The following is a 16,202-nucleotide window of genomic DNA, read 5'->3' on the forward strand; positions in this document are numbered from 1 at the left end:
TCAAATCACGAGTAAGACTTCATCTATCCAAAGAGATTAAAACACAGGTTTTCTGTCTTTGGCAATAGGGCAGGGGCTGTAGGCTGCGAGACTAAAGCCACATAAACCAGCTTCCAAAATTGCTAATCTAAAGCCTTAAGTACCAAGAAAACAAATTTAGACCCATGAAAGATAGTAGACGAGGAGACATTTTGATCGAGCTACCGGTTTGATTGGAGAACCACAATTACATATCTCGTCATAAAACTTTCCAAATTCACCTAATTGATCTACAAACATAATCATAAGCAGATAGTAGGGATCTGCAGGAGGCAATTATAGGGTTGGAACATGGGCAAGAAGGATCAATACCATCAAAATGAGTGTACTTCCCAAAATATTTCCACATTTTCCTTATCGTTTAGTAAAGTGATCCACACACTGTTCACCAATGTTATATGGTAGGGTAAGAGAGCAACATTTCCCCTCTCACTAGTCCAACGCTCGGTGGAATGAGGGGGTCTGTCTCTCCCTAACATCCAGATGTGCTATATGGTGGCTATGATATTAGAAATTATAATGTTACCACCCCAGAGTAACACAGCAGTGGGTGGATATTAAATCACCCATAGTATTACAATCCACATGGACCCAAAAACACCTAAAGCAGATTCAGCCATGGTAGTACCAACGTGATGGCCTTGGTGGTTGAGTAGTGGGATCAATACCTGACCCACAAAGGGCTAGGAAGGAAGTTTCTACCAATTGTCCCATTGTCGACATTATACCCATGGTTGTCACAGGAGATCTAGACCAAGGTGGCCCAAGATGACATAGACATTCTTCTGTCCCAGGGGTTAGTAATTCCATTCCCAGAAACCAGAAGTACAGGCTAAATATACACTCAGACCAAAGCAAATTTGTCCATACTCACAAATCAAGAGTATAATCACAGCACACATAACTACATTCCAAGATCCAATCTATACAAAAGATTCATCCTTTAAGCTACATATAGAGAGATGTGTGAAAAGCCAGTTAACACTAAATCACTGCCCATGTACTACAGGGCCTTAGAGGGGCAGTGTACACACTGAGTAATATACAACTACTATGAAGAGATGTAGAAAGATTGTGCAGGAGGTTAAGCCTAGGCTCAATTCCTTTCAACCCAACATTTTATGTTTTATTGATGTTGCCCGACACTCTACATAGACAGGTGAAAACTATGTTATGCCATATTATATTGGCAGCTGGACAACTTATCATCATTCAATGGAAACATACAGAGTATCCAACTCTGTCATCTTTAATAGAAAAGGTTAGTTTAAACCTGCAATATCAATGAATGAGTTTAGACACTACACAAGAACACTGTACATTTAAGGTCTGGAAAAGCTGGATAGATTTGATTCACTAGTATTTAGGTAACATGGTGGGGTTAGACTGGCGGAAAGAGAGCGATACGTGCTTGAGTAAAGTCACATACACAGAGACAGCTAGAGAAGGACTCACATAACATGTCAAGGCAATTGAGAGTTAGTGCTTTAGTTACTTTCACAGTTACTTTTTGGTTTACTATGTATTTTTGTTTTGACTTAATTCATGATGTACCACTATGACTGCCCCATTCTGTTCTTCACACAGCTAATTATATATTTTCACATACACACATAACTTTTAAACATGAATAGATCTCCAAGACAAGGTTTTATACTTTCACCCTGTAGCCTATAAAAAAAAAAATATACATATAAAAATTTAAATAAGATCAAATCACAGCCCCACACACTGGTGATTCCGTGCATGCACTGGTTGAGTATTCTGGCATGTCTACATTCTACAAAAAAAAAACTGATCAGTCACAACACTAAAACCACTGACAAGGGATGTGAATACAATTGAACACAGTGTTACAATGGTACCTGTCAAGAGGTGGTATATATTAGGCTGCAAATGAACAGTCCATTCTTGAATTTCATGTGTTGGAAGCAGGAAAAATGGGCAAGTGGAAAGACCTGAGTGACTTTGACAAAATTCAAATAGTGTTGGCTATACGACTGGATCAGAGCATCTCCAAAACAGTCCTGTGTGGTGTTCTCAGTTTGTAGTAGTTAGTACAAACCAAAAGTTGTGCAAGGAAGGACAACCGGTGAACAGGCGTCGGTGTGATGGGCGCCCAAAGCTCTTTGATGCACGTGAGGAGCAAAGGTTATTTTGGTCCAGTCACACAGAAGAGCTGAAGAGCAAATTGCTGAACACATTAATGATGGGCATGATAGAGAGGTGTCAGAACACACAGTGCATCACAGTCAAAATAATAATAAATATGTTGGCTATGAAATAAAGCTGTATCTATCCTTCAAAAAGTATTTAAGTGTGGGTCCATGTATAAAAAAGAGGGTAATTGCACAGCAATGTTATGTTTGTTTTGGTTCTGAAGTTAGAGAATTGATTTAGCCCTTAAGGGATTAAAAAAATGACAAGGGCTTGTATACGCTCATGTCTCAACTTTACTGTAAAGCTAACGAATTACAGCACATTCTCACAAAGTCTCAGTCCCACAAGGTTTTTCTGGTAAGATGAAATAATCACAGTGAAGTATAGACATAAAAAGTGCTTTCTGATTAACAAGCTCTTCAATTTTGAAGCCTCAGAATGAAGTCACAGAGGGTGGAGAAAATGGGAGCATTTACTGGATTCACCACTATGTTTTATTTTAATCTTTCACCCACCATGCAGTTTCTGACAATAAAAAAGATGCTTTGCACTATCAGAGTTAATTACCGGATTGCACAGAAACTCAATTAATGTACTAGTATGCTTTTTTCCCTTTCAGTAATAGAGAAAGAGGCAGAACATTGAACACTTGCCAGTCCAACTACGCTTGGTACCCTGGCTGACACCATAAATCTAGTGTAGTATTATATGTGGTCCAGTTAGGCATAGGATTTATGCTTTAAAAGTAGCTTTTTTACACCTTGGAGCAGCAGTAGGCAACCTTTGGCTCTCCAGATGTTATGGACTACATCTCCCATAATGGTCTTAAAACGCTAATGCTAGCAAAGCATTTGGAGAAATGTAGTCCACAACCCATGGACTATTTTCACTCCAGCCAGAACCTATTTTAAAGGGAAACTATAGTGCCAGGAAAACAAATCCCTTCTGTCACTTACCTGGGTCAAGCGCCGAGGGACATCGCAGAGGGACCGTCATTGCATCATCAGCCAGTGGGGGAGACCTAATGCACCTGCGTGGCAATGGACGTGCTTACATTAGGATTTCCCCATAGGAAAGCATTATTCAATGTTTTCCTTTGGGGTTTTGGATGAAGCTGGATGTCCCCATGCATTGCGTGAAGATGTCCAGCGTCACTTAGGTGACCAAATGTCGCCTGATAGAGTGGAAGTCCCTCTAGTGGCTGTCTGATAGATATACAATCACTATGGAGAGAGGTAGAAAGATTGTGCAGGAGGTTAAGCCTAGGCTCAATTCCTTTCAACCCAACATTTCATAGATTATGGACAGCCATTAGAGGTGGAGTTAACCTTAACCACTGCAATAGTTACCTGCTCTGAGTTAAGAGACCTGGGACAGTGCACCCAGACTACTTTAATGAGCTGTAACAGCCTGGGTGCCTATAGTGTCACCTTAACTTTATCTTCAGTAATTCAGCCACACGCTGTTAAAATAACGGTTGCAATATCCACCATTTTTTTCATGGACATAAATAACTGGATCAGAGTGATATTGACATGCTGTTTTGTAGTATGTACAATTTATAATACCTACAGGATTACTGGTTGATTTATTACCTGATTTACTCCTGGCAGCATTCAACTTCGACATACAGAACATGCAGAACTTCCCATATCTAAACTGTAGAAGTGAAATGTGTCCATTAAAAAAACAGTGGAAGGTATGGCATCCCTAATTAAAGTGGAACTGCTGATACAAATATTGCAACTTAGTTTTTTGAAAAACATTAAAACTTTTTAAATGACTATGGAAAATAAAAAAAATAGGGAAATGGATAAGAAACTTTGAGCACATTCTAAAATCTCTGGTGGGCTGTGAATCAAACAAATGCGGGCACAAACAAGTTAAGCATGACCTAGTTTGAAGGCCATTAGTAATTATGGATGCTCTTCTTAAATTATGTTTTTGTACTTTAATACACGAAGAACTCCTGTTTATATCAGTGGAGTGATTTTCAGTTTTAGTGAAATGGTTTTCCTAATTAAATAGCTTTTATAAAGAAGCACATGAACTGCATTCGGAAATTGAGTATCCCGGCTCTAAACTATTTCTTATTTATCAAAATATATGATGTGGGTGTATAGGATCTAAATCTAAACAGTTCACCTTAATAGCTTCTACAGATAATAAAACATGTTGATAACATTTTAAAATATGGTTTCCTGAAAGCCTGTAGCATAAAGCAAACTGAAGAGGAAATGGCATTACAAGTGCAATTACAATCTCATATCCCAAACAAACACAAAATTCTAACAAACATGATTGACATAACGGAACGGTCGATGAAGAAGGACCTGCCCAAACAAGCTTACAATTTAAAGAGCATTTAAAAAAAAAAAAAAAACACCAACATGTAAACATAGCAGAGTACTAAGACATTGTTAAAAGGATAATGTAGGACCACCAAGCTGTGCAGACGTGTCTGGCACGAGCTCCTGTCTGGCTAGCAAAACCTGGGACAAAAGCAGGGGCTATATGGCCCAAGGACCTTCGAGGGTGCACCACCCATGTTGGGGGTGCCCCCCTGAACCAATCAACACCACCCCCGGGCCTGTCAGAGCCAGGAGAGCGGAAAACCAAATGTGGCCTGCTGGGGAGGAGGCCGGGGAGAGGCGGCCACTTTCCTCAGCACAAAGTCCCATAAGCAACTTCACCACGGCATACCCCCCCTCTGGACCGGTGGGGGACATCCTGGTCCCCACTGGACAAACCGAACGCATTGGAAAGCAACGGAAATGCCGACTACAAGGCAAACGGGGGCACCAGGCCACAAAGGCGCAGCCAAAATGGCTACCCAGCGTAGAGCTAAGGAGCGGAGCACACGCACCCAACCACCCACGACTCCTCTGGGGACTCTTGACCGGCTCTGCGCAATCTTCAGAGACGCGCTGCTTAGCCGAGGAGCAACCTACCGCCAGGCAGAACTAACGGTAGCCTCATGGATCCGACCAACGACACGCCGCCACTACCACAGGCATGTACCCCTGACATCCAGAGAGGCCGTCCGGCGGAGCAGGTACCTGAGATCCTCAAGGCGGGAACAGGCGCCATGTTCCTCAAGCGCACGCTCCCACTCACTGACCAACAATAATGGAACCACAAAACGAGCGGCACATATGAGCACCTCACCCAGCCAAAATCACGGCATTCAGTGCCACATGATTCAACGCTTTACAGCCAACGCTGCAAAACCTGTGGCTGTGCGACTGCACACCCCACAGAGCTCTACCAGAGCTGCCTCCCGACGCAGAGACACCATGCCCAGGGGCAACAAAGGTGGGACTCCCAACGGCAGCAACTGGGACTTACCGAGTTTGGGTATAGGCTGAAGCACTCACCATACTGCCGCACAAGGGTATACTTAGCCTGGAATGTCACCAACCACCACTACAGCTAAATACCCAGACTCTGATAACAAATGCATGTCTCATGCCTACAATGCCCCCATGCCAACATTAACCCTTACTCGTAATGATATATTTTCTGTTAAAATGTAACTCCAGTGGTATATCACGTTATATATGTTATATATGTTGTTACCTCGCTAGTTACTTACACTATGAGCCCTAACCAATCATCCACTAATGAGGGCAATAAATAGAAGCGCCTGTAGAAGCCTCTTTAAAATCATTTCTCCAAAAAATCAATGTCAGGGTACTCTACCCAGATAATTTAAGCGTGCACTAAACTGAAACTCTGATTTTAGAGTCTTAACCCCTTACGGGCTGACCCTAGACCGCAGTGACTTATTTTGTTACATGCCTTGAGTATAATGAATATTGTCGATTTCAAGAGTAGGCTACACATGCTACTAAATGCTCCTCCAGGTATGGCTAGTTATGTAAGGAACAAAGCAAATGTATGAAACTTGATGCATGCCCATAACCTGCTATTGCACTTATGCTTGTATACTTATGCTTGTTCACTCACTCAGTGTCCAGGCACCCACGTCAGTAAAGAGCCTAATTACTAAGCCATAGATATTCTCTCACCTACTGACATTCCTTACTAAGTTACGGTTATTTGTTTGTCATTATACTGCAAAAAATGTGCAATTCCTACTAATGCCATGTTACTGATATCCTAGATCTGTTTTACTATGCTTGATAGCGCTGTTGTGGCGTATGAAGCTTGACTGTTCACATTTGCACAATAAAAATAAAGAATTATAAAAGTGAAAAGGATAATGTAGGCACTGTAACTACTTCATCTCATTGAAGTGGTTATACTGTCTGGAGTCCCCAGGCACTGCATTCCATTAAATAAATACTCTAGGCACCCAGACCACTTATCTTATTAAAGTGGTCTAGGTGCAATGTCCCTGTCCCCTTAACCCTGCAGTGCAAATCATTGCAGTTTCAGAGAAACAACGCTTTGCATCAGGATATCCCTACCTGTTCTATGTTAAATTTTGTATTTATTGTGTATTAATATTGTTTTTGTATTTTATTGTACGCAAATGTAACAATGCAATGATTTGTAGACCCAGGACATACTTGAAAACGAGAGAAATTGCAATGTATCTTTCCTGGTGAATTATTTTATAATAAATAAATAAATCTTCAAAATCTCCACAGGAAAGCATTGATTCAATGCTTTCCTATGGAGAAGGCCTAATGCGCGAGTGACGCTCGCAACACATACGCAATATGTTCCTGGATCATGCTGACGGGAGGAGGGGTCAGAATAGATTACAGACCTAGTATCCTCATACTTTACATTGAAGAAGGGGGTGAGGTAGGGATGCCCCCTATCCCTGCTCTTATTTAATACAGCTGGATTGAGCTCTATTGATTGGCTTCCAAACTATCAATGCATCCCAATGGGATACTCTAATCTAATTGTTTCGGCTTTTGCCAATGACATATTATTATTTATAACTAATCCCACCTCTTCCTTACCCTATTTAATCACTGTTTTGGGTGCTTACTATGAAATAGCAGGCTTTGGTGCCATCAACTAGAATATATATATATATATATATATATATATTGCCCCTCAATCTGGATCCATCTTGGTATTGGATCCCTTCCTTCCTTTTCCTCCTTTCCTACTCTCGTGTCCATGACCATGATTAAATATATTGGTGTTATCATACCACAAGATTTTTTTTTAATTGTATTGATTGAATATACCTCCCATACTAACTGTGTTCATGCAGAATTACATAGCTGCTTTATCCCCTTTAAATATTCCCAATTCTACTTTCAAAAAAAGATGTACTCCTTCTATACAAAAACCAAGACAATTCATATGCAAAGGTTCTCCTGTCAAACTCAATCAACAAAACATGTTCAATGGCCTAAACGTACCTAATGCAAAGGAGTATAATCTTGCAACTCAAACTAAACACATCTTAGAGTGGATTGGATCCCAATCCTGCTTTTCCACAAAAATGGTTTAGGAAGCTTTACTGGCTCATCCCTAGTCCATAGCCCTTATCACTTATTACCATCAAAGATAACTGCATATGCACTCTTAACAACCATGATAAAAGCTTTGAAAACCTTGTGAGTCATGGAATCCTTTAATCACCCCTTAATTTTTTACAGAAAAGGGGGCCACAGGATACTATAACTTAGAACATGCATTTTTCATGTGGGTTGTCCCATTTCTCATTGATGAAACTTAAGAATATCCAAAGGGCACACACATTCCTGATTCAATTGTTACCTATGTCTTCTTATAAAGAAATGAGTCTCATGATGGACCACAATTCATATTTCACACCCATACGGTTAATGTACAATGGCCAGGAAATCTGGCACTAAGGCCTTAAATAAATAAAATTTTGGTTTAGCATTTGTGTTGTCTGGTTTCTGGCCTGGCTTTGTATTAACTATCCTAATTTTTTGTATCCTTGACCCTGGCCTGTTATATTGTGTTTTGCTGGAATCCTTGACCTTGGCTTTTCCAACGACATTGTATTTTCACCTATCTAGAGCACACATTAAGCCCTGCCACTGTAAGGTTCGTTATACATATCTCATTCTGTTTATCTTAATTTTAGCTACTGTTTCCCTTTGTGTGTCGGGTTTACTCTATCCTTATATCATGGCAAGGCCATAGACCCTACAGCTTTGGAACAACAGTTAGCCAATAATGAAGCCCGCTTGGAGGAAATTGACCACAGGATGAACCCGTTTGCCCATGCTTTACAAACTATAGAATTGCCTGTCTTCAACAGGAGCCACAGCCAGGTCCTACTAGTTGCCAGTCTCCTGCCAAATTTCCTCTGCCAGCAGGGTCTAGTCCTTTCATACACCTTGATCTTCCTCCTGAATATGGAGGCGATCCGGCAGATTTCAGGGGTGTTCTAAACCAGGTAGAAGTTTTAATCATTTGAATTATCACCCATAATCTTTTCCTCAGATAGGCGTACAAATTGCATTCTTCATAAACCTTCTGACAGACAAAACACTTTCCTGGATGAACCTTTTATGGGAAAATAATGATCCCCTTGTGTGGCAGAACGTACTGCTTTTTGGGACTGATAGAAACTTTACTGCATTTGGGAGTTATCCTACCCGAGCCCAGCTGGTTCGACTTCCGAACAGGGACCCCCAGCAACTTGTTAGAATACCCAGACACCAACCACCCCCTTAAGTGTTAACCAATTAACACTTAATCAGTTAATCAGTGTTTCCCCTGGGTGACCGCCATTTTGCATAACCGAACCCATGTGGTCGAAGAAATGGTGGCCATTTTGTCTCCCGAACACAGTTAGCAGGACATGGTCATCGAGCGCCTGGAACCTTTTTCAGCTATACGACCTCGCAAACATCGGGGAAACTCTACTGCTACCTGGTCCAGACCAGCTGGAAGAGCGTTCTTTGGCCCCATTTTCTATGGAACTGTTTTGGGCTTTAAGCTCATGGCTGGCCGGCCAGAACTTTACCCTGGTGGCAATTCTCTTCTACCAAATAGGTGTGAGTGCTATTTGGTCAACTTGGGCGCTTGGATCCCAGCTATCCGGGGATATAAGACATGTGGGGTTCCTGTGAATATTCCGGGTACTTTTTGGGAATTATAAATATGTTTTGTATGTCTCCCTGTAACTGAGAGAAAATAGAGTTACAGTTCCTTGACTCATTTATCTCCCAGACACAGGGACACCAGGCAGTGGCTTGTAATATTCTTGTATGGATACCCCATGCTGGGGGTCTGTGTATAAATTGAGCATATTTTGCCTGAATAAACCAGATGACTCCCAGAACTATGCCTCGTCTAGTTACTGGGGGAATACGAGTCATAGTCACACTAGGTTCCAGTCTGGCTAAGAGGGAAATAGCAGAGGTAACTAGTCGGTTTATCCGGAGTCTGTATACTATTTCCCTGAGTTTCTTCAGAGTGTTTGAACATCCTGTAAGGGAAAGAAGTGCTGGCAGAGCACTCATGAGAATTTAACAAGGACAAAAATCTAAAATCAATTCCATTTTGCTTCCTCTTCACAGAAATGACAGACTGAAGCAGCTCCTACGTATCAGGCACAGGAGAGTCTGGTTATCCACTAGGAATATTCATCTCTGTGTCCCCTATATGAAATAAGCTCTTCATTTTATTGGTCCTGTTAAGATCAATTGCATGATTAATCATGTCTTCTATGCTCTTGCTTTGCCCTCCAACCTTCGTTTCCCTAATGTGTTCCACAACTCCCTTTTTAAACCTCTGGTCTATAAAAGGTTCACCTCTGAGCCTTGTTCCCCTTTTCCTCCATCTCTGGTCCATGGGGAGGAGGATTATAAGGTGCAACACGTCCTTGATTCCTGTTTCTCTAGGGGCCGTTTGCAATACCTTTAGAAGGGCTATGGGCCTGAGGAGTGCTCTTGAGTGGGCGAATCTGACCTCCATGCTCCTTGGTTACTGCGTTGTTTTCATTCTGCCCATCCTGATAGACCTGGTGGTTTCCACACTTTGGGCGGAGTTGGGGAAGGTGAACTGTCACACCTCAGGCTGCCTTGAGCACATACAGGTTCAAGGGGGTGCCAAGCAGCAGCCACAATGTCTCCAAAAAGAATTGTGTACTCCTTGCTTTGCCCACCCCCATTTTGTTTTGTTTTTCTTAATACTATAAAAAATTTAAATAGTGTTCCAGGCTATACACTTGCACTATTTGATGTATACACTGCTTTCATATTGTTTTACGATGTAATACTGTATTGTTCTTTGAACCATTCTTGTTCAACATTCTGTTTGAAGAAGAAAAAACTAGAATCTGCCTGTCTAAGCGTTTTTCCTTCAGCATCTGCCATTACTCTCCCACAACCATCTTTCAACTTTCTTCCTCTCCCACAACCATCTTTCTTCCTACCCTTTTTTTCTTCTTCTCCTCTTTTTCACTGTTACTCTTCTTTTCCCCTTTCTCTGGAGCCTCAATATTCTCTCTTATTCTTGTCTCTATTTTTATAATTCTTTGCCTCAATGTAAAGACTTTTGTCAAACTACACTATTTTATTATGGTAATGTTTTATAGATGCTAATGCCCATGCTCTTATTTTTGCCTTCAAAACAATAAATTGTGTTTAAAAAAAAAATAAGTGTGTGTATATAAATATCCTGCAGTTCAGTGACACCGAAGTTGTAAAAAAACATTTTAAAAACGACGGCAGCAGACAGCCAGCTTTCATGCTTTCTTGCTTTATGTAAATGTGTTTTTAGGGTAATTCCATTTACATTTGTCTTTCTATTGTAAGAAGTTACAAAGTTATTAGCTAGGCTAGCATGGTAGGCTATTTTGATTGATTTGATTCATGTGTTTAAATGATTTCAATGTTTTTGTTTCAGAACCTACGATTCCATGGATGGCTTTAGTTATTACTGGATTGTGCATAGTGTTGGTCATTTTGATTTTCATCATAATCTTCAAAAAGAAAAGGTATGTGTTGTGTTTGTTTGTTTGTTTGTTTGTTTGTTTGTTTGTTTGTTTGTTTGAAGTATTAAACAAAATTTTATAGAAGAAACAGTTGTCTATAATAGTAATAATTGGCATCAGATACAGACATTTCACTTGGCAAACTGACAAAAGCTATGGGGGATATTGAGGAAAGTAACACGATGAGTTGATGCTACAATCTACCACTTATAAAATTCATATTGATTTTATGTGCTGTAATTCAAATGTAACAAACAACGGTTTTACATTACAGGCAGTGAAGCCTGGTTTACAAACTGCCTGGACAAGATAAAGCTGTTGATGACAGTTCTAGTTATATTTTACTTTTGATGTGGATTGTGGATTTTAAAAGTGGATCGTAGATTCTGGCGTTGGCACATCTTGCTATAAATACTGTAATTAATCAGCATTTTGATTCAGAACTCATTTAACAACCACGGATTAGATTAAGGACTCATTTAAACAACCAGGGATGTTTGTATATGACACTTTCTGCAGGGAATTGAAACCCTTCACTTAACTTTACTGGACCTTACTTTGAAAAATAATTAGTACAATTTTGTTTAAATACCTTTCTGAATGTTTCTGAACACATGGCTAAAATAAGGGTAGTGACATCACTGTGAACTATATCAGAGTGTGACATCACTCTCTTAAAGAAGAACATACACTTGACTCTCAAAAGGAGTCTGATGCAGGATAACACATGAAATTAAGCAAGTAAAGAAATTATCTACCCTCAGACAGTTAATAATGTTTAAATTCTGTTTTGTTTTAAATACCTTGTTCTATCAATGTTTATATATATATAAACTTTTTCAGCCACATTTTTGTAAAACGAGTTGAGCACTTTCTCCACACCATGCTGATCAGTGTACAGAGTGTTCTTTCATTTGGAGGTCAAATTTAAAGTTACAACGACTATAGATAACATGCTTTCCATGGCTGTAGCCAAGGGCTGGTGATTTGAGACCTGGATATTTTTCATCGTTAAACCTGACGTGATCTTGACCAGTGCTGAAAATAAGCACTGGTCAAGACCACATCAAGATAAACGATGAAAAATATCCAGGTGTCAAATCACCAGCCCTTGGCTACAGCCATGAAAAGCATGTTATCTATAGTCATTGTAACGTTAAATTTGACCTCCAAAGGAAATAACACTCAGTACTCTAATCAGCAGGGTGTGGAGTAAGTGCTGGAAAAGGCTTCACTTCATATAGACATGAGTCGGACCTCTGACAATGCAGCTCATACGTTGAGCTTGGGCCAAGGCTCCTCGTGGAAACAATTTAATCTCATATCATCTGTCCTCTTAGTTGAGAACAAGAAGGATAGATACGCTTCTCTAACCTATTTGCTCAGATATTTAGTATGGTGTATGATAAAAAAAAAAAAAAAGCATATGGACAGCAGCAGGAGGGAAATATATCTGCATTGAAGTCTCTCACCAGTTTTGTCACCTAGTAGCCTTTTTATTATGAATTCTCAAGATGCGATCCAGGAGAAGAAACCGGACCGATATTGATAACTTCTTGTAATTTACAATTTTCACAATAGTCTACAACTCTTGTAATTATAAAGCACCCTTATAAATCAGATTGTGATTTATGGTTTTATACGGGATTAGTGGGAAGGATCATAACTTTATGCTTTTATACTGGGATATTAGACAGAAAGACATAACCACCAGAAACCTATATGAAATTATTTATATTCAAATCTTGTCTTTTGTCCTTCTGTTGCCCTACAACACATTTCCTGGGAAACACTGCATATTCTTCGTAGTAGTAATACATGCTCAAAAAATACAAAATACTGTTGTATGTGTACAGAACTAAATAACAGTAAAATTATATGGTTGTTTTGAAGGTTGAAGATCTTGATTCTTCCCCCGGTTCCAGTTCCAAAGATAAAGGGAATTGACCCTGACCTACTACAGGTAATTTGTTAAATTAATAACACAGTTCCTGTATGTGACGTCTTATTGCTTTCAACTTTATAAATTCTGCATTACCTTTAAATAGATATGTATTGCTTTTCAGAAAGGAAAACTGGATGAAGTAAACTTTATACTGTCTAGACATGAAGATAGTTATAAACAAGAATTGTGCAATGAAGACCCCTGGGTTGAATTTATTGAGCTTGATTTGGAAGATCCAGATGACAAGACTGAAGGCTCTGACACCGACAGACTTCTTGGAGAAGAACATTTGAATTCTCACAGTTGCTTGGGTGTTAAGGATGATGACTCTGGACGGGCCAGTTGTTGCGAGCCCGATATTCCTGATACGGACTTCAGTAACAGTGACACGTGTGATGGTATTTCAGATACCGGGCATCCCCAAACCACAAAAGAAAATGAAGAAGATCTATTGTGCCTTAATGAAAAATCAAACATTGGGTCACCAATCAATGTGCCAAATACAGAAGACCTAAACAGAAATCCTGAAGACAAGATGTGGCCTTTACTTGTTAGTAGAAATGAATCAATGAACCTGCCATCCTCCACCCAAATTAAGACAAAGTCTGGCTTGAACTTCTATGCGCTAGTTAGTGACATAACTCCAGCTGGAAGACTCCTCCTTTCACCAGGGCAGAGACTGAAGACCGAGAATGAGGAATGCCATGAACCAGCCAATCTGCATCCACCAAATCGGAATGAGGAGAATGCTTACATTTGTGAATCTGCCATAGCAGCATTTTGTGCTGTAAATATACCCTCAACAAGAGAAAGTGAACCGAGTGTGCAGCAAAATTGCAATGATAGCTACTTCACCACAGAAAGCCTTAATATTGGTGCCATGAATTTTTGCCCTGCAGACAAGCCTCCAAGCTCTCCTGCAGATGAATCTTCAAACTATGAGACACCTGTCCCAGACTATACCTCTGTTCACATAATAAACTCTCCTCAAAGCCTTGTGCTCAACACTACAATGCTGCCAGACAAAGCTTGTCTTGCACCATGTGGCTATATGTCCACTGACCAAGTAAAAAAAGCAATGCCGTAGTTGGATTTTTCCTGCATTGGTATTATAAGACATAAGCTTGTATGTTTAAACCAAAACATTGTCTACAAGTGTTTTGTGGGTGTCTATGTAAAGCTTAAGCGAATACACTAAATGTAACATGCCAAAATGTTTAGCAAACATTTTTCTATGCCATAGAATGTTAGTGTAGATTGTCCTTTCTTAACATTAAGATATCCAGTTTGTGACACTAAGCATTGCTTAACGCGTTTAGTGAAATGGGTTTACATTAGATTGAAAACATAATGATTGTATTTGTGGGAAATCATAAGAAAAATATTTCAACAGGGAGTAATTGAAACTGATTTTGAAAGGGAAAGCCAAGGTAAGTTTGAATGATATGAACTAAGAGGTAATATAATTTAGTAATATTAGGGTTAATGCATGAACTTTGAAATTAAATGGTATATTGTACAGGTTTATCACTCAGTAATTTGTATAATTGCTGCAATTTTATATTGGCTGGCTTCTGTTTAACAAATCACCAAAAACCAAAATAAATATGTTTTCTAGAGAACAGTTTTATAAATCCACAGGTGTATCTCTGTTACTGCATAGAAAATGTTTGCAGTAATTGTTTACACAGTCACAATCTATATTCGAAGGCAGATATATACAATATTTTGATAGAATTATTGAATATATTCACGATATTTGCTTTGTATTGAAACAATGTCATAATGCTTTTATGTTGTAACTTGGCTGGTTTATTTTGTCCAGTTACCGACCTAACTGTGAATTATTATTCTTTTTCCTGCAAGGTTTATTTCTATCCGACAAAGCTATATTCTACATAAATATATTTGTATTACATTTGTAATAGTTCTGTACCATCGCCATTTTACAGGGGAGATCAAAGCCGTGGGTAAATATCGCTCTCTATGTATAAAATACTATTAGATATTTTTCAATAAATGCATTTACTCTGCATTACTCTCAAAGTTAGCTTGTAGTTAAAAAACACATACACAATGCACACATGTATGTGCAACACAGGTTAATATACTAAACAGCAAATTATGGTGAAATGAAAAATGATTTTTTTTGGATAAAGTGTTGATGTAGATAAATTATCGAAACAGCATATAGTTATAGCTCGGCTATTTTAAGCTGAATGTTGCAATTCAGCTTGCAATTCACTAGAGTCTGTATTTAGTGAATACATCTCACACACATGTACATCGATACATAATGTGGTTCTTTCGTTTTAGACGTATTTACCATTTGTTTGTTTTTTTAGCCTTTTATTACTGAAACGTTTATAAGTGGACCTTATGATTTTAAATATTATATGACTATCAGAGAAATAAACTATATTGGGCAGGTATAATGTTTGTACTTTGTATGACATTTAAATATGCAGGGGAATTGTAACATGTCTTAAGTAATATATTTAAAAAAAAAAATGAAAAGAAGCCTTTCTGCTAGCTCAGAGAAAATTTTTAAATGTGATTTGTGATAAATATACAAAAATATATGCATTAATAAACTGCATTAACTACCTTAAACAGCACATTAGAAACGTTCATAAAGTTATTCTATGTTGCAATTTATACATAAACCACCACAATACTTTTGTTTTTAGCGAAATATAGTTATATAGGAAATTCTGGCAGTATTTTAATGTATGCCGTTGTAAAAATAATGCTGTGGTAAAGTGGGGATTACTTTTTCTTATATTTTTCTCTGGCAAAGGCTCTGCTGGAATTCTATTAAGTTATCCTACATGTAACCTGAGTGTTGGCACATTCTTCACTTAAAGAGACACTCTAGTCACCAGAACAACTACAGCTGAATGTAGTTGTCCTGGTGAGTATAATCATTGCGTTAAGGCATTTTCATGCAAGCACTGCCTTTTCAGAGAAAAATCAGTGTTTACATTGCCCCCTAGGGACACCTCCTAGTGGCCACTCCTCAGATGGCCACTTGAGGTGCTTCCTGGGGAAGTGATGAACAGTAGGCAGCACTGTAGTTCAGCATCTCCCCGCTCTGCATGGAGACAGTGAATTTTCCTCATAGAGATTCATTGATTCAATGCATCT

The 16,202-nt window shown here is 39.1% G+C and overlaps 1 protein-coding gene across 3 annotated transcripts in view; it reads left to right on the plus strand.

Moving 5' to 3' along the window:
• The window catches only part of GHR (growth hormone receptor), a 191,032-nt gene extending 175,986 nt beyond the window's left edge, over positions 1–15,046 (plus strand). For 2 of the 3 annotated variants that reach the window (XM_063454010.1, XM_063454011.1), the window contains exons 7-9: positions 11,023–11,113; positions 13,004–13,073; positions 13,159–15,046. In XM_063454010.1, coding sequence (XP_063310080.1) covers positions 11,023–11,113; positions 13,004–13,073; positions 13,159–14,142 — 1,145 coding nt within the window. In that variant the 3' untranslated portion in view covers positions 14,143–15,046. The remainder of the gene's footprint in view (positions 1–11,022; positions 11,114–13,003; positions 13,074–13,158) is intronic. The other variant, XM_063454012.1, reaches the window with a different exon arrangement.
• The last annotated feature ends 1,156 nt before the right edge of the window (positions 15,047–16,202 follow it).

This window comes from Pelobates fuscus, chromosome 5 (assembly GCF_036172605.1).
Source record: "Pelobates fuscus isolate aPelFus1 chromosome 5, aPelFus1.pri, whole genome shotgun sequence".
Lineage (NCBI taxonomy): Eukaryota > Metazoa > Chordata > Amphibia > Anura > Pelobatidae > Pelobates > Pelobates fuscus.